Here is a 19558-nt window from a genome sequence, read left to right as displayed (position 1 = left end):
ATGTGAATTACCTTCCTTTACTCAATGGTTGTGTATAATTGTAGATAATTAAAACTTTTATCAACATTTTTTAGTGACCGCGGATAAAAACATGTTGAAAAAACTCAAGTTTGTTGTAGTGAGAACATTCTTAAATGCACACAGGAAGTGCTAAGAAGAATGGTCAAGTAGGCATTCCTGCTAACCCCTACAAAAGAGAGGTTGTGAAGCAGAAAATAAATGTCATGTCATGGTTAACATGCAAAGCCTCTCTTTGCACTAAGTTTAAGTAAGGCATTTCACGCCTGGGTGGCTCAAGGGATTGATGCTTTATATGTTTAAATTAAGACCTTTTATATACTTAAATTTAATTAAATAATATATAATTTTTACATAAAATCTATTCTTCTAATTTGTTTAGAAGCAAAAAATTTTAGTTTTTTAATGAATTTTTTGTTCATAGGTGAATTGTTCATATATTTTTTATAATAAGTTTTGTTAATTTCTAAATTATATCCAAATTAAACCCTTTTGTATAAAGAAAATATCCAAATTAAATATTAAATATTTAAAAGTTAAAACTTTTAGCATGAAATAAGAGTTCTACTACTACAAACAAACTCATAATTTTTGCCACAACTCTTTTATGTGCAAATTGTAATTAGTTGTTTGTCACTTTTACATAATCATTTTTTTTTCTACCAATCACAGTTAGCCAAAGTTGTAACAAAAGTTGTACATTTTGTAGTAGCACTAATTTTTTTTTTAATACAAAATAGAAATTTTACCCTAACTTAATTTAAGTATATATGTGTATGAAACTTCCTCCTAGAGATTTGAAATCTCAGCCCTTCCCCCGATACTCTACAAGTACTTATAATTGTAGTGTGACCATCACCCCAATGGTGCATGGTAGTTATCGCTAAAATTTTTGCTAAAGGAAAATGATAGGACACGTGAGTGAATTATGGCAAAAATTGTAATCCTAAATTCTAACATTACTTTTTAATGAAAGAATAATTATTATAGTTCTAATACCACAACTCGCACATATACCAAATTGTAGTTGGTAGAGGAGTGTTCTTACACGCACCAATACCCCTCCACCAACAACAACTCCACAATGTGGTGAGGTGTGGCACTTACTTTTCTTAATGAAATAAACTCTTTCATTTTACGTACGTCAGCACATGCGTAGTTAAAGTATAGTGTACACCCAGGACCGCTCATTTTAGTGTGATGCTACACGAACCACTAAAATGCACCGCCTCATATCCTCAGCCCTCCCGATTCCTATATATATATATATATATATATATATATATATAAATTAGCCAACCAAGATTTCCATTTTTTGTTTTAGAATTTTGGGTGACTCTTTACAACTTCAACAAGCCTTTCGTCTCTAGAATATTCGATTCTCTTAGACAGACGAGAGAGAGAGAGAGAGAGAGAGAGGGAGTCCGATCCTCACGTGAGGTAAGGTCTTCGGAAAATCTATTTATCTGGGTTTGTTCAATTATGGATAATTGTCTCCTACTTCCCAAGATTAAGGTTGTCTTCCTTGAATTGCTAATATAGTTTGTCATTAAGAAATCTTTGTCTTTTCATGGTTTGGTCTTTTGGGTGTAAAAGAAATTATGGGTATGGAGGTTTGTGATTCTTTGAGCAAAGTTTGTTCATTTATTTGTTAATTTTTTCTGGTTTTCCATGAATTATTATGAGATAGATTTTATTTGGGTTGGGTTGTTGTTATTTTTCAATGGATTGGTATTATGAAAGAAGGAGTAACTTTAATTTCCATTGAAGTTGAAGATTTTATCTGGGTTTTGTTGTTTTTTCAAGATTATGGGTTTTGTTGTCTGTATAATTATTAATGATAATTAAAAAAAAAAAAAATTAGTTTGCTTGATCGCATATGGGAATTTGTATAATTTCAATTATTGGATTACTTGGAGCTAGTGTATTCTTTTTGTTTGTTGAAGCATTCTGTGAAGTTGAAACCTGTGGCATTTTGTGAAGCTTGAGAACTTGATTAAGTGGCTTCCTTGGCACATGATTCCACCTCTACCCATGTCATTTGTGCAGCAACAGATTATATTTTAGTAGAATTCATGTTTCATTACTTCAGCTTTATTCTAAATTTTATTCAAATCTATGAGTGGCATGTGGGGGAGGGGTGGGGGGGCATCATACTTCCTTTTAAATTTACAGCCAATTCAATGTCCCTTTTTGTTTCCTCCTCATCCTTATAGAATCCACACACACACGTGCCAGGACTCAGCTAAGATACTAGTGTAGTCACATCATTTTTGGGTTTCGATAAGTACACATTAACAATCTTTCTAGAAGTTGTTGATTTTCATCTTGGAGCAGGTTTATACTTCCACGTTATTTACTTGTGAATGATTATAAATATTTTTCATACACTGTTCTTTCTTTCAGCAAAACATGCAAAATCCAGAGAGTACACAACACATCTCAGTTGTATGGAGGGGGAAGACATTTACCATAGAAATGAATTCAGGTGCTACTATTAAGGAGCTTGGACTTGAGCTGCTAAAATTGACCAATGTCAAAGCAGATACCATGCGGCTGATTGTTCCACAATCCTTCAACAAAAGCTCAAAGCTGTTGTCTCCTTTCTCTAATGAGCAGGCATTCTTAAGTTTGCAAGACACTTCCATAAGAAAGGTATTGGCACTTATTATTCTATATTTGGTTAATATTTTTTAACCATTATGAATGTAAATTTTCCTGATATTAGTATATTATTTTTTGTCTAATAAGTGTTGTTAGTTACTGGCAGCACTTTGCAGGCTCTATCACTCAACTTTTAGTACTGGCAGCAATTATTATTTTTATTGCTTCTGAGATGAGCTACTTACTTGCTGGCAGCTAATTCAGTACGTTATAAATTAAAGTTGAAATCACTCCTCTACATATTTGAAGAAACACAGAGAAACAAAGAAACAGAGAGAGAGAGAGAGAGAGAGAGAGAATTTTTCTTTATTAGAGATAAACTGTGATTGAATGGCTTAACTTACAAATGAACTAGATTTTTTTTTTTTTTTGATAAGTTACAAATGAGCAAGACTTTTACATTATATACCAAAAACAAGAATCAGAAAATATCTAGAAACAGTTACAAGATCTGTTAACAACCTTTCACATGTGCACAGGTATGAGCACTAACAAACTTAATACATATACACTAAACGACACTGTTCTTCTTAAGAGAAACGGCACCGTTTGTGACTAACTGAGACACGCGTGTACTGTTCTTCTTAGACAACACCATTTTCGGTGTTATCGTTGGAATAGTGTCATCTTCAATCTCTTCCAATCTGCAATTGGGGCTTTCAATATTAGAGACAACTAATAATGGATGATTGATTTATAATATAATCTAAAGGAGTTAGCTCTAGCATTGAAAGGCTTTTTGATGCAGTCATGGAAGATCAATTTTTTATGACTTCACAAATTCATCTATTCAAGATTTATTTTATGGGGCCCACATGTGAAGTCCAATTGAAGCAAAATTCATGTGATTTTAAGGGCATTTTTTAGGGTTAAAATGTTTTTGAATCCATGGTTTACAAGTAATGGTTAGTTTTGTATACAATGTCAAAACTGTAATTGTCTACAATCTTGTGAATTAAGGGTATTTTTGTAATTATCAATTTTAATTTACTGGTCTAATTAGGAGGTTCTAGTCAAATAGGAGCTCTAGTTCTATTAGAAAATTTTAAGATCTAAAACCTATATGACTGTGTCATATTACTCAAAGAAGAGAGTGTTTAATAAAAATATTGAGTGTTATTGTTTAGTATTGAGACACATTAGCCTTATTGTTCTTTTTTTCTTTTCTTTTTTGATTTTGTTAATTCTTTATGCTGAAAGATCATTCATCAAGTCTTGCGAGGCCACTGATTGCCTGTTTCTTATAATTCAGGGCAAGTCTATTAGAATGATGGGAGTGTCTGAAAGTGAGGTTGATGAAGTTCTACAAAATGCAAAAGCAGACTTGAGGATAGCTGGATTCGAAGAAGAGGAAAAGAGACTAAGGCAGCGAATATCAGACAGACCACATGCTTCACTGAAACTTCCACAAGGACGTTATATCTTTCGTGATTTTCGCACACTAGAGATCCCAGGAGTAGAGGTGTGTTGACTTTGCTAATTCCTTTTTACCTCATATAATTTGTAGCTTAGATAGAATGGGTGCTGTGTAGATAAAGAACTATATGTGAAAGAGATAAGGTATAAAGGAAAGACAGATTTAGTCGCTTGTTCTTTTTCATTTAATGAGTTCTTTTTTTATCTAATAAGTTACTTGATACTAATATATTTATAATTGTGCAATATGGACTTGAAATATGTTTTGAAAGAAACGGAAAGATAGACTTGTACATCAGTCTTAGACAGAGACAATTGTTAGAAACCGTGGCTATGACATATTCTGGTCTATATGCATGCGTGTGCGCGTGCATCTATATATATATATAGGAGATCTGCTGGGGCACGTATAGTCTATACCAATAAAAAAAAAAATACACAATTGCTGAAATTTACATGTGTGTGGCTAGTTGCAGCTTTTGTAAAGATCATTCATGTGTTTGAATTATGAGTTGAACATTGACTTCATCATGAACTTGACAATGAAAACTGTTAGGAAGGGTGCCTAACTAAAATTCTTTATATGTTATCAAGATTCATTTGCAATCATCAACCAATAAATGATACTCTGTAACTATTTTCTTTTTCGCAGACAATAATATTTACTAAGAGTAGAATGTGGGTTGGTAGGTTTTTAGGTGAAGTCTGGATCTGGATATATGTTTTTCTATGAAAGGATATACAGATTGAATGGCAATTTTTATTTTACAAATGTACATGCTTTGAAGTGAATGTTTATATCTTTCCTTGGAATATGTGCTTCTAGAAGAAAAAAATCAAGCTGCCAATATCTTGAACTGATTATCGATTGATTTGGTTGTTACTTGTTTACAGTTGAATCCCCCAGCTTCTGAGGCGTTGAGAATAATGCACACGATCGCTGCAGATCCTGGAATTGTTGCTATTATGAACAAGGTGCATTGGATAAATTTGGCACACTTAAATTTTTTTTAACAAGCTCCCATCATTTTGTTATGTCATCATTGATGAGTTGTATTTTGGTTGTTCTTTACAGCATCATTGGTGTGTAGGTATTATGACTGAGATGGCACCCATTGGTTATGTTGGCATAAGTCCCAAATGCATTCTTGGTTTTAACAAGGTAATGGCCATTCTAAACATACGTATATATTTCATTAGTGTTTTATTTTCTTTAATTTTTTGTCTTGTTGACTCTTATTTTCGCAGAATTATGGAGAGGAGATATCTCTGCGTCTTAGAACTGATGACCTTAAGGGTTTCAGGAAGTATGAGAGCATCAAGAAAACTCTTTTGCATGAACTTGTAAGTTAAATAACTTTTCAGTGTTAGAGGATTGTGCTTTTGTATGTGCATGTGCATGTATGTGTGTCTCAGTGTCTCTATGAACTTCTATGCATACAGACAAAATGTTACTGTTTAATGAATGACAAAATCACTTTGGTTATTCAACATAAAATGAGATTGTAGGCAATAGCGCTTGGTTAAGTTGATTTTGAACTAGCTGGTCGGTATTGAGAAAACTCAAATTATTCTTTATTGCTATCAGGCACACATGGTACACTCTGAACATGATGCCAACTTTTATGGTCTGGATAAACAGGTAAGAACATGTTCTTATTCATGTGTTTTCATGTTTTAAGTGCAAATTTTACTTTAAGCTCATTACTGAGTGGGCATTTCTTGATTTGATGTGTTTTTTTTCCTTTTTTTTCTTTTCGTAGTTGAACCAAGAAGCTGCTAGTTTAGATTGGACAAGATCAAGAAGTCATACCTTGAGTGGAGTACAGTATTCAGAAACTTATGAGGATTCATTTGTTGGAGACAGTAGTAATTCCGCTCAGAAGCTTGGAGGAAATACATCAGATCAGCTTGCAAGTGCTTGTGCATCTTCAGTTGCTGCTGCTTATCGTCGTTTAGCAAATGCTTCTGAAAACAGCTTGGGAGGGTCTATAGTAAATGAAGAACCTGACCCTGATGATTCTGGGTTCAAAACACGTGAAGAAGATGATTCTATGTATTCCATAGAGGAAGAAAACTTGGATATTTGGAGTCCAAATGAAGCTGAGAGAAAAACTGCTTATGAGCCTGATCCTGATGATCATTCTGGCAATCATAACAAGCTTGAGCCTGATCCTGATGATTCACTGGGTGGGGAAACTTTGGAGTCTGAATTTTATCCAGAATTTACTGGAAGTAAAACAATATCTCGACAAGATTTCAATAACGCTGGGCCAACACAACTCTTGCCTCCTCCAGAAACCAACTTGATGCTGAGAACCTCAAAGTTGCATGAAGAACCTGATCCTGATGAATCTCAGGAGATGGAGATTGTGGACAGCAGAACTCAAACAAGCAAAAACATTGAAGAACCTGATCCTGATGAATCTCAGGAAATGGAGATTCTGGACAGCAGAATTCAAACCAACAAAAACATTGAAGAACCTGATCCAGATGACACGGCAGAAAAGCAGAATGGTTTGGAATATGGAAACATCATGGGACTAGATCTGGATGATTACCCAGAAAATGAGACCATCAGAGATCAAGCCTGTCTAAATAAGGCTTATAAAGAACCCGATCCAGATGAGTCTCAGCCAAATGGAGTTCTGGCAGAGCCTGATCCTGATGACAATTTGGTGCATCCACTGGGAATATCGAGAATGCAAACCTATGAGCCAGATCCAGATGATCAAGAACTTCAAAGAATCCAAGACCCTGTTACAGTTGTTTGTAGCCGTCTGCAGAAGGCCATTGAAATGCTGCGAGTTGAAGTTACTCCCATGGAAGCTGCTGCAGTACTACAAACTCTGTTTAAGATAATTAGGTACACTTGTCAAATCATTGATTTCATTCATCCTTTTTTTATTGAATTTTTCTTTTTTGGTGGGAGGACATAGAAACACAGGGTTTTTTCTTCCATTATAATACAACTGGCCTGCATTTGCAAGCTCTTTCTCTGAGTTTGCTTAGGAAGCCCCCTACATATATATAGCCCAGCAATATCATCAGTTATCCAATCTATTTTTGTACTTTATCTATTGAGTTATTGACAAATGTTCGAATTATGTGTATTTGCTTGCAGGAATGTCATTGAACACCCAAATGAGATGAAATACAGAAGACTGCGAAAGGTATAATTATTATCTCTCAACCTTAGTGAAAGACCAAAACTTTGCATCCTAGAGTTTCCTCATTAAATTTTTAATTGATAGCTAATGGGTTATGCATTTGCAGGCTAATCCCATAATCGAAAGGAATATTGCGAATTATAAAGGTTTGCTTCTTTTCTCATTCTAAGTATCAATTTTACCGAGTCCTGTGAGAGTCACTAGAATTTGTCTTGAGTGAAATTGTTGGTAGGTCCCAGATATTTGAAAATTATGAACTGGAAGCTGAATGGAGCTAGAAAATGATATATAAGCTTTGGAATTTCAATGTCTTGTTAGGTGTAAATAAAACATGCATGAGAGAGAGCCAGTCGGTTGGAATCACAATATTGCTGTACCGTGTTCAATCTTGTGCCATGTTCAATCTTGCGTTGACATGTGCACTGAATGGAGGGTTGGACCTTTAATCTCTTACAGGATGAGATATATTAGCCATGTCAAACTTGACATATGTTAATCAAAGATGGCATAAGATAGATTATGTGAATTTGGCAAATCAAGGGACATCTTACTAAAGTTTTCCACTTACTAAATACTACCCCAAGGGATTGCATTAATTATGTCATATTACTATATTAGTGACCATAGAACTCTCACCCTAATCAGATGGAAGGGGTGAAATTAAATATTTACCAGATCTATATAGGAAGTTAACTTTATGACATCTCTAAAATGAGGGCCATTGGCATTAATCCCTTTCTGGTTTTTGTGCTTTCAGCTGCTATGGAAATTCTTACTTTGATTGGTTTCAATGAAGATGTTGAGTCAGACGAGATTGGAAAGGCAGAAGCTTATATAGTTTTGAAGCGGAATGATCCAGGGCTATTGTGGCTTGCAAAGTCTTCCCTTGAAGCATGTATTGCTTACTAATGGTAGAAGTGCAAAATTGATGAAGAACTTTTAAAACAGTAAATGTGCCATGTATAGGTTTTGCATTGTGTTATAGTTCACAAAATACAGGATTGTACATTTGTGCTGTGATATATCAAGTTGATGTTAGACTATTAAATGTAGATAAAGGGGTCTGGGAATCCGATGTCAGATAATTGCATGGTTACGGTTGTGTTGTTGTCCAATTATGGAAGTTCTTGATAATATACAGAAAGATTATTACAAGTTTTATTGTATGCTGTTTTTAAAGCATTTCTGATACTAGTTTTATGTAAAGCTGTAACAACTCTTCTGATGCTACCATCATATAGTGATACAAGTACAACGATCAGCATGTGACAAAAGCCCGGTGAATCAAAAACAATTTCATTACCAAAGAGACTCCACAGTTTATATGGTAAACTCGTAGAAGGATTGGATGTAATTTTAGTTTCAATTTGGATAGGAAGAAGGAAATCGAGATTGTACACAATTCATACAGTAAGTTTGTATGATAGAATGGCGGCCCATTGGTATACTATGTTTACCACCTTTCTCTACTTTTGTTCACAACTTCTAACAATTCACTTCTTACAACATTTTACACCGTTAGGCAAGTGCCAAGGCCGAAGATGACATTGAACTCAGAAGAATAATAAGTTTATGGAAAAATGTGTAGAAGCTTGCAAGTTGCAACGTGGAAAATAGGGTCGCACAGGCCATGACGGATGTGCCTTCTATTAGAAATATAATTTCTCTGTTTCAAGCAAAATGAAAGAATTATCTATCTAAATTATTTGTAAGAGGATTCTCCTCTTTGGACTGAACCTTTATGTAATTCAGAAATATCCCTAAACTTTACGTTTAACAGGGAAAAAACTCGAGGACAACTCAATAAAAATATGTATCTAACTCTACTTAAAATGTCTACAAATAGGATACTCTCTTACTAATCCATGTCTTCAAAACAAACTTATCAAATTTTTTTAAAAGGAAAAATATGACACTAGACAAAAAAAAAAAAAAAAAAAAAAAAAAAAAAACCTCATCGCATGCGCAAAGTGTGTGTGATGAGGCTAGTTTTACAAATAAGACTTCAGTTGTTTGTATCAAAAGTACATAAGACTGTTATTTAAAATTTTTAAATAACATGACACTAAATGCACTTTTAGATTTATAATATTTATAGGTTTTAGTTATCTCAATTGGTAAAGTCTCTGATAGTTGAATAAAAAATATACAATTTAATCCCTGCCTACATCAAAAACTGATTGGTGTTTTGATCTGATAATGATAAAGAGCACAATCATCAGAAGTGAATGTCATATATTGAAATTTTATAAATAAATAAAAAATTATAATATTTAATCTTGACCATAGAATTAAACCAGTTAAATGGAGATAATTATTTTTCTATTGATTTATATGAAAATGGGAGTTAAAAAGATGCCTTATATTGATTGTGAAATTTGGCCTCTGGGTACCTAATGGAAGAGTTGTATTCCCTTTACCCTCATGAGTTCTTCCTTCATGATGAATGCAGGAGGTTGCTGCACTTGTATAGTATAGTAACTGCGGCCTAAGAGACACTAACCAAAGCCGCTCACTCCGGGAAAGAGGCAAACATGCATGTAAATGTTAATGTATACAAACTAAGATCATATCACCTACCAAATCTTAGGACACGTAATATACATTATACATTGGATGGTGATTATGTAGGGTATGAGAATCAATATTGCCAGTAATACAAAAAAGTTATTTCTATTTATCTTATTGATTACACTAGAAGTAGAAGGAACTACAGTATAAATCTATATTCCATAATTTCTCTCCTCTGACCACCTCCACACATCTTCATCTATTGATCTTCTTGTTGGCAAAGGCTACAGCCTACATCACTATCAAATCTTCAAGCTGCAGCACGATCTCGTCATAACTCTCAAACCCTAGGTTCTCAATTACACTAGCAGCTCCTTTAAGAGCTTCGATCAAGCTAGCATCACTTATTTTGAGCCGCTGATGATGTCTCTTTGAGGTCATAGATTCCTACACAAACTATAATTGACTCAAAAATGTTGGCTACTCATTAAATGTGCATAAGAATGGCTACAAATATTTTGGCACTGTGAAGCAGTTCCATTGACCACCACACCTTTGAGTACGAGGGAATTAGGTTAGTTTTCTTCATCTTCTTCTTCTTTTTTTGGGGTGTGTTGGGGACCAATATAAACTTGGGAATACTTTTTCACCAATTTAGATATATTACTTAAGAATAACTATTCCCTATAATGAAGGTCAACTATATAGCTATTTTGAAAAGGAAAAAAAAAAAAAAAAAGATACTCTATTTGAGAAATATTTGTGTATCAAACATTTCTTTAATGCAATGGACAATGATTTTATGCAGCATAATCTGCAAGAATGGCCTATATACCGACATATAGCCTTTTAAGTAAACCCTAAACCCTCAAACACCGCCAGCCTTTTAAGTAAACCCTAAACCCTCAAACACAGCCGCCAACCCCCCCCCCCCCCCAAAAAAAAAAAAAAAAGGAAATAATGAAATTAAATCAAGAGAGCATTGAGGAAAGAGATAGATATATACCCTACTAAATCATTTGTATAATATTTGGAACGAGTCAATATGATGTTGCACTTTTGAACATTAGACTCGAAAAAACAAGGCACCCATACTGACCAACATGTCAAATCTTACAAACCAAAACGTTTTTGAGAATTTTACTCCCACTTTACATCCAAATTGTGTTAAAAAGAAACTCTGAAAGTCAGGAATTTAACTTCTGACCATGGGATCTCGCAAAAGATAAAGAGACCGGAAAATCAAGAACCATCCATTTGAATATCACTGCCATTTGGATTCAGTATATTATCATTATTATTCTGAGTCTGGCCGGCTCCAAAAGTAAACTTGTTCAGAGCAATGTCTAAAGGAGGACGGGCAAAAATAGAGGTCGTACCAACATTGCTGAAAGCAGGAACAGAAACCGGATCATTAACCTTTGGGAAGCCAAAGCTAAACGAAGGAGGCACACCTGTAGGTGCAAAAACAGGCAGGACAGGGTTGCCAGGATCAATTGATCCAAAGATCTTCTGCTCATACTCCTGCAGTTGCTTGTAGACAGCTACATTAAGAAACAAAGAAATGAAAGTCAGAGATATGGGGGCCATCTCATTCATACTCCTGCAGTGGTTGATTTCAACTAACATGCATGCTTTAATTATTTGCAAGACAATTCCTTCAAATGATTAAGAGCTATCAAGAGCAATTCATCACAGCATCAGAATGGGACAGCTGCTATGCCAGTAATGTCTTGCAAAATGAAAAACTTTCAGAATTTAAAAGCTTTGAAATATGAAATTTGCATGCTGATCCAACTCCATTTAAGACCCCAAACAAAGAGGATTAAGAAAAGGGGAAAAAAAAGGAAGTTATAAAAGATATCGGTTTCAGGTTTCAACCCATCCACCTTGCAATGTTCCAGAATCCACTATAGATTCCAATCAGCTTGCATAGCTTAACCAGTTAAAATCATGATCTGGGGCTTAACAATGTGGTAGTCCTTTCTGATATTCCATTTAACCAATTATCTGCAAAATAGCTAATAGCTAAGCAATTTGATGCTTCTTACAATGCGAAAATAGACCATGTGCATACCTTCAGATAATTCAACAGATGGTCTCCGCTCTTTCACCCACTGGTAACTTTGGGCAAGTCTCCATCCTTTGGACTTCATCAAGTAAGCCATTACAATTGCTGGTGACCTGTCAAGGGAACAAAATGAGTACATCAGAAAAAAATATTTGGAGAATCCAAATCATCTGGTATGGAGGCCCCATTATGTCTGAATTATATTCCACCACTAAAAGCTCTGGGATAGGGGCCTGCTAGGGTCTTTCACTATGGCTGGTATGTGATGCCCTATTTATAGCATTCTTGATGCATTTGCGGGTGGGTGGCTGACAGGTGTGGCTATTTGTGCTTTCTGTATGTTAACCTTAGTCTTGCATGTGCAGGGGGAGGGGGAGAGGGCAAGAGACCCAAATTATTTTGCAGTAAAAATTTACCTATTTTTTCCAGACATGCAGTGCACCAGAACACGAGCTTTGTCCCTTTCACATTGCTCTGCAAAATCAAGCAAAAGTGAACTCAAACTGCCATCTAAAGTAACTGAGAATATCTTGTGGTACAATTAAAAAGATCCAACAGTTAACCTTTAGTAAATTAGTACTATTGCAAGCCACTTGGTTTCATTATAAATAAGCTAGCTAAAATTTGTTTAACCAAACTCCATGGGTCAATCATAATAGACAATTCCTTTTGTCAATCTTTAACTTCTTTAAATGCTGACGTTAAAGATTTGTTCTGCAAAGTGACTGATTTTATTGCATACATTTAAATCAGTAGTCTTTTTTCTTAGAGATAATTTCAATTATGACATCCACTCCTAATGATCGCTCTTTATCATCAGAGCAAGACACCAATTGGTTTTTTGGTGTAGGCAAGAATCGAACCTAAGATCTTTTATTTGACGACAAGAGACTTTATCAACTGAGCTAACTAAAACCCACATTTAAAATTGTAATCTTGTTTTGTCAATCTTGATCATATTAGAAATAAGGGCTTTCCTCTATTATCCTTTTGACCCTCCATTAGCCACTCTTAGTCCAAGTGCCTTACATCATTTGACTTAGGGTCCTATGTAAAAATGGCTCCACCAGAGGAAATAAATCACCAAGAGAGAGAGAAGGATAACCAACATGAGGGTCAGAGGGTGACAAGAGAACTCACCCAAAGGTGTACCTAAAGGCTGTGGGACTCTTGGGAATATTTTGGTAATGCAGGATAGAAGAATAGTAGGGGGAAAAAAAAAAAAAAAGACAATTGGTCAGGCACATATACTCTCTCCACACTTTTCAGCTCTATATAAGATGGCTTTCACCAGATTTTTTCGAGGTGTAAGGACCCAATGATAACTGGATGAGGTCCGTTTTATGAGAGGAATCAAGAGACATAGGGGACAAGTGGAGTAATCCATGGTGCATTGCTGGGTATTTTAATGTTGTGTGATTTCCTAGTGAGAGGATAAGGGACATAAGATTTATGCCAACAATGGGGGAATTTTCAGATTTTATTGATCAGAGACATTTAATTGTCCTTCCTCTGGGGGAGAAATTTTTACCTGATCTTATAATCATGAGAAACCCACCAGACCTGGATTGATCCTTTCTAGTTTCGACAGATTGGGAGGAACAATTTGAGAAATCCATCCAAAGTATTCTAACTCAAGCTGTATCAGACAATTGTTCCATCCTTTTAGACGGTGGTGCTCTCAAACATGGCAAAGGTCCGTTCAATTTGAAACATGTGGTTCAAAACTGAAGGATTTCAGGAAAAGGTGAAGCTTTGGGGGAGAATTATCAGTTTGACACCTAGCTATGTTTTAACTAGGAAATTGAGAGCATTGAAGGAGGATCCACGGGAATAAAATAAGACCAATTTGGTAACGTAGGGGTTTGGATGAAGTCAATTTTGGATGGTTTAAAGGAGCTTGACAAAAATGAGGTATCAACAGTCCCTTTGGTTGAGGAAAGATTACAAAGGGATAAGCAAAGTCAGAATTCAAAAAAATTGTACATCTACAAACGATTAGTCAAAGACAAAAAATCTAGAGCCATTTGACTACAAGCTTTCAAGTTAGGGTGAATGGCAGAAGAGTTATTGATAGCTCCCACATTCTTTTTGTAGATGACACCATTGTATTTTGTGATGCCTCACCTGAACAACTTGGTTATCTTCATTGTGTGCTTATTTCCTTTGCAGCCATATCCAGTCCTAATCTGAATCTGAGCAAAAGCGAACTGGTCCCAATAGATGAAGTAGAAAACCTGGAGGGTCTTCCTGAGTCATCTTAGGGTGCAATGTTGGTTTACTACCTATGACCTACCTAAGCCTACTTTTGGGCTTTCTTTTCAAATCCAGTAGTATCTGGAATCCTATTTTGGAAAAGGTGGGAAAAAAGTTAGCAAGATGGAAAAAGCTACAACTATCTAAAGGAGGAAGGACAAATTTGATCAAGGATATGTTATCTTCTATCCCAACTTATTTCATGTCTTTGTTTATGATATCTACCCTTGTGGCCAATAAGTTGGAGAAGTTTCAAAGTTTCCCACATAAAAGAGGGAGGTTTGAGCATCGGGAAACTCAGTTCATTTAACTAAGGGCTTCTCAGGAAGTGGCTATGGCACTATTTTAATATTAGCTACAGCATATTCCAACAACCACCACCAAAAGAGGAATAAAAAGAAGTGATGTACCTCAAATTCAGTTACATCCTGCTATTTATCATACTTAACAAAAAATAATTAAAATCCTGCTAGTTACACTGAAATTTACTTGTCATCGATTAAAAGGAAAAAAAAAAAAAAAAAAAGGGATGGTATGTTTGGTTGAGAGGATGGGAAAATTGGGCGACAAAAAAATGAGGAAAGAAAAAAACCTTTGTTTTTCCCATGAGTTTTTGGTATGACGGATAAAAAAGTGAAAGCATAGAAATAATATTGCTATTATGCCCATTTTTTAGTTTAAAACAATGGGAGTATCAGAGGTAATTTGGAAGGAACAAAGCCTGGGTGGAAATTCCCCACCCACCCCATATTCTTTACTCCCCCTTTTTACTCCAACCAAACAAAGGAAAATCATAAATCATATTTTCCTCTCCCCTTTTCACCCCAAGCAAACACAACATAAGAAAAAAGAGAATTCCTTCTTATAAGAAAACTGCCATGCCTGTTTGGCTTTCCATTTTTAAACCACCCTTTTCTAGGTACAGTTTTTCAAATAACCCATTTTCAAATAGCCGAAAAAAATAAACGGTACCAAATGGGCACTAAAAGTCTAAAACAACTCCAATGAACAGCACAGTAATGCACAAGTATCTAAACAAAAAGCAGCAACTGAACCAAAGAATATAAACTCATTAGGACAAGGAGGAAAAACATACCTAAAAATTGAATTGCATCATCAAAAGGCAAAGTTTTGTCCTCTTGCAAGCAGTGATAGGTGAACGAATTCTTGTAGAGATTTTGACAAGCAGGTACTGTCTGCATATATACAAAAATAAAAAAAATAAAAGTAATAAGAGAATGTCAGCCCTTTTATTGTACTAGATCAGCTAAGTCATTGTTTTACATGAACAGATGAATACAAGATATAGTTTCTGGCATGATTCATTTTCTCATATCCCCAATAAATCCATCCTTCTCCACAAATGTTTTATGAGATGCAACCCAAAATAAGGTATTTGAAATTGATAAATGCAACTAAAAAGTGTAGAAATATGGACAGCCACAAACAAGCACTCTCCTAGACACCCTTAGAAGTTCACATTAGCTAAATCTAGATAAACTCATTCTCTTTGTTATATCCGCATTTCATAAAACTTCCCATGCTTATGTACAGTATTGGACTACCTCAAGAATCACATGACAAATATTAGTCCACCTATTGTCTTATGAAACACTACCGATTGTAAAAATAACTAAACAACCTCCTTATTTTAACTACTTGGATTTGAATAAATAAACTGTCATTTGTCATTCAATTCTAAACAAGGCTAAATTTTCCGTTATAAGTCACATGCCTATTGGTATAAACCCCATTCACCTTCATGTAGCCTTCACATTGTACTTTATAGCTCCTTAACCATTTAAGTTGTTTCACCCATCTTGACATAAAAAAAATCATGAATACGTTATAGCTCTATAGATGAGTTGTTTGATGTTCTAGGGAGTAGGGTGTAAGCAAGGTTCGTTCCCCATGAAATATCTGGGTCTCCCTTTGGGTGCCAAATTCAAAGAAAAGACAATTTGGAACCCAATTCTTGAGAAGGTGGAAAGGAGGTTAGTAGGATGGAAACGTTTATATCTCTCTAAGGGGGTACAGTTACTTTAAAAATTAAAAGTACTCTATCCAATTTACCAACCCATTTCCTGTCCTTATTTCCTATCCCTGTTGTTGTGGCCAATCGTATTGAGCAACTTCAATGGACCTTTCTTAGTTTCTTTGGAGTGGTTTGGGAGACAATTTCCATTTGGTAAAGCAGTTTAAGATTTGTGCTCCTCCCCAATTTGGGGGGTCTGGCTATTAGGAGTTTGAGATGTTTTAATGAAGCTTTGTTGGGGAAATGGTTGTGGATATTTGGGATTGAGAGAGAGGTGTTGTGGAGAACAGTGATGGGGGTCAAGTATGGCTAAGAGGAAGGTGGTTGGTGCTCTAATTCAGTTACTAGTCCTAATAGGGTGAGTCTGTGGAATACTATAAGATATGGTTGTACTACCTTTTCTTGCTACATTCAGTTTGAGGTTGGGGATGGGTATAGAGTGAAGTTTTGGCATGATATTTGGTGTGGGGAGAGCCCTCTAAAAATGAGTTTCCTAGAGTTATTCAGAATTAGTCGGGATAAGGAGGCTAATGTGGCAGCTGTAATGAAGTTTTCCAAGGGGATTCTTTATTGGGATCTCAATTTCATGAGAGCTGTTCTAGAAGTCTTTGTTCAATTTTATGGACATTATTTATGGCGTTTCTTTGAGTAAAATGGTGGGGAGGATAGGATGTGTTGGAAGACAGCCAAGTGTGGTTTTGACGTGTTAATGATCAATCCTTCCTTTGGAAGAGCATTTGTAAGCCAAAGGTATCGCAGCTTTGGAGAAAATTCTGACGAATTAATAATTTACAAAAAAGGAATGTTCGGATTTTGAATTGGTGTTATTTGTGTAAAGGTAGCGGGGAATCAGTAGACCATCTTTTATTTCATTGTCCTATTGTCACTAAGTTGTGATCTGTGGTTTTCATCTTGTTTGGAATCCATTGGGTGATGCCAAGGACTGTAGTTGATCAATTAGCTTGTTGGCAAGGAAAGCTCGGGCGTCATCATAATGAGGCTGTTTTGGAAGGCTGTCCCTCATTGTTCGATGTGGTGTATTTGATGGGAAAGGAACAACCGGAGCTTTGAGGATTTAGAAAGGAATTTACCGGAACTGAAATTGTTTTTCTCTAGAACTTTATTGGATTTGATGTCAGCTGTGGGAAGTCACTGTTTATTTCGGTTTGTGATTTGATTGATGTTTGTAATTGGAATGTTTGATTGTTTTTGGTCCCTAGTTGTATACAACCTGTATACTTGGTGACTCTTCCTTGGGATCAATAAAATTTCATTAGTTATGAAATACACACATGTATGTGTGAACAAATACCACAACTAAATCCAATTCCAAATCACAAATTCAATCAAGGTGATAATTTCATTGAACACTCAAATAGAGTAGCACTAACACAATGTATAAAACAACCAAAACATTCATAACCTTAATAAACCAATTCCAAATCAAATATTAGAATACCAACTTACATTAAGAACACGAGAGATTCCCTGAGTCTTGAGAAGTTCCGAGCGTGAAGCGTTATCATAGCTACCTAGATAGAGAAACTCAGGCAAGATCTCCGATGGAAAGGCGCTGACTTGAATCGAAGTTTTCTCAGCCGAAGCCGGAATCCGATGGCCACATATCCCACATACCTCTCCTTCTTCGTATTTGTGATAGTGCCCACAAACCCCACAAGGGTTCTCTCTCTCCCTCTTCCTCATAGCCCAAAACACAAAATAAGCGTAAATCACAAAACAAGAAAGACCCAGATGAGGAAACGGCTTCTATATCAGAAAACAATGAAGACCCAGATTAGATACCAGGGAATAAAGTCTAAACCAATAAGGAATTCAACAAAAGAAGTGAAAATATTAAAGATTTGTGCTTGCCTAAAGTGTGCAAAGAGAGAGATAGAGAGAGTGATGTAGCTTCTTCCTAGTTCTGTCCTTTCTCTGATCAGATTGTGGACTTGGATTTGTTATCTTGCTCTCTTGGGTGTAACCAGGTTGTCCTTGTTTAGGCGGTACAGCTACTAAGTTAAGAGATCGAGCACGTATTTATTTGTGATTTATGAAAAATATAAATAATATATATATATTGGGTTCTGAGAAAAAATTAATAAATAAGAGGGTCCTTGATTCTTTAATCTTTGATGGGAGGCATGGGCATTTTGTTAACGAATAGCCCAGATTTTGTAATTGTCCTGCTCTTTTGATCGCACACGACTTTGCCAAAAACCCTTAGGTCCACCATCCATAATTACCCAATCATGCAGTGCCACATAATTACCCTTTACAAAAAAAAAATTTTGGGTACCTTTTACTATTACATGCCATATCATTTCATTTGGTATTGGATTAAACAAAAAAATAAAGTAAATTCAATGGATGGTTTTTTTTTTATTTGGACCCATAGGCACAGGTAATTTTAGGCTATGTTTTCAGTTAGGCCAAATGATTAAAAGGAGGAAGAGGAGGAGAAAATCCAAAAATAGCCAAATTGGAATTTCTAATGGGGGCCATGGTAAGGGGGAAACTAATAATATCTTCAGTTTGTAAGTATAGTTCATCATGCATATCAAATTTGTATTCTTCTCCAAGAAAATTTGTCAAAGGTTTATTAAAATCGAACTCCTTAGGAATGTAAATTCTCTATCTCATTTTTTGTGTTCCACTATATATTTCACCAATCACAATTTACTATGTATTTATTTAATTTTCCTTATAAAATTACCTAAGTTTAAAATGGAAAAAAAATACACATGACATACCATAATTGGTGAAGCATAAAATGAAATAATAAAGAGGGGATTGAAGACCCATAGCCCCTCCTCAATATTCATAAGAAAAATTATTTTTGGTCAAAATACGTTGTTGAACCTTAAAAAAGTTTACCTTCTAAACGTTTTTTGGCCCCTAACGTTTCAAGAGAGCTATGTTAGTCTTTGAAGTTTAAAAAATGTGCACTATTGGTATTTGAAATTGTTAGGGTACATTTTTTTTACCACCTATTTATTTTCAAACACCACTAATAAGTTATTGGACTTTCTCAAATATTTTTGCCCTATTATTATGTTAACTACAAATATTTCATATCTTATTATCTAAATTGGGTCATGATATAAACTATCATAAAAAGCCCAAAAACTCATATCTTATCCAATTTTATTATTATTATTTAGTAAAGCCCAAAATCGGCCCTATGAGCCCAATACACACATCTTATTCTATTTAAAGTCTAAGAATACTTATGTTTGGCAATATTTGAAAAGCCCACGACTCAAGTCCATGGCAAAACAATTTTATCAATAGAATTCAAATCCATAATCAAAAGCCCATGGATTAAACTCATGGCAATTTTATCAATGGAATTCAAATCCATAATCAAAGCTCATAATTTAAACCCATGGCAATTTTATCTATCAAAAGCCCAAT

The 19558-nt window shown here is 35.1% G+C and overlaps 2 protein-coding genes across 4 annotated transcripts; one reads left to right on the top strand and one right to left on the bottom strand.

Annotated features, from left to right (window-relative positions):
- Nucleotides 1–1318: 1318 nt before the first annotated feature.
- On the top strand, nt 1319–8468 carry LOC115955663. Its single transcript, XM_031073890.1, has 11 exons — nt 1319–1458; nt 2425–2673; nt 3935–4144; nt 4993–5073; nt 5174–5260; nt 5347–5442; nt 5687–5740; nt 5862–6964; nt 7223–7271; nt 7375–7414; nt 8026–8468. Exons 2-11 carry the CDS (start codon nt 2431–2433, stop codon nt 8175–8177), a joined length of 2115 nt encoding a protein of 704 aa, XP_030929750.1. The 5' UTR covers nt 1319–1458; nt 2425–2430; the 3' UTR covers nt 8178–8468.
- A 2293-nt stretch (nt 8469–10761) lies between these two features.
- On the bottom strand, nt 10762–18308 carry LOC115957571 (protein-tyrosine-phosphatase IBR5). Of its 3 annotated transcripts, none has more exons than XM_031075853.1 (6): nt 18014–18308; nt 17609–17908; nt 15203–15302; nt 12267–12324; nt 11857–11963; nt 10762–11323 (listed from the first exon to the last, which is right to left on the bottom strand). In XM_031075853.1, the coding sequence occupies exons 2-6, from the start codon at nt 17843–17845 to the stop codon at nt 11022–11024; spliced, it is 804 nt and encodes a 267-aa protein (XP_030931713.1). In that variant the 5' UTR covers nt 17846–17908; nt 18014–18308; the 3' UTR covers nt 10762–11021. The 3 variants fall into 3 exon arrangements, with proteins under 3 accessions (XP_030931713.1, XP_030931715.1, XP_030931714.1); XM_031075855.1 differs by having other exon boundaries at nt 17609–17905; nt 18014–18274; XM_031075854.1 differs by having other exon boundaries at nt 17609–18308.
- Nucleotides 18309–19558: the final 1250 nt, after the last annotated feature.

Source organism: Quercus lobata, chromosome 8 (genome assembly GCF_001633185.2).
Source record: "Quercus lobata isolate SW786 chromosome 8, ValleyOak3.0 Primary Assembly, whole genome shotgun sequence".
In the NCBI taxonomy this organism is placed as follows: domain Eukaryota; kingdom Viridiplantae; phylum Streptophyta; class Magnoliopsida; order Fagales; family Fagaceae; genus Quercus; species Quercus lobata.
The sequence above is the reverse complement of the archived record's forward strand: the minus strand, read 5'-3'. Positions and strand labels throughout refer to the sequence as shown.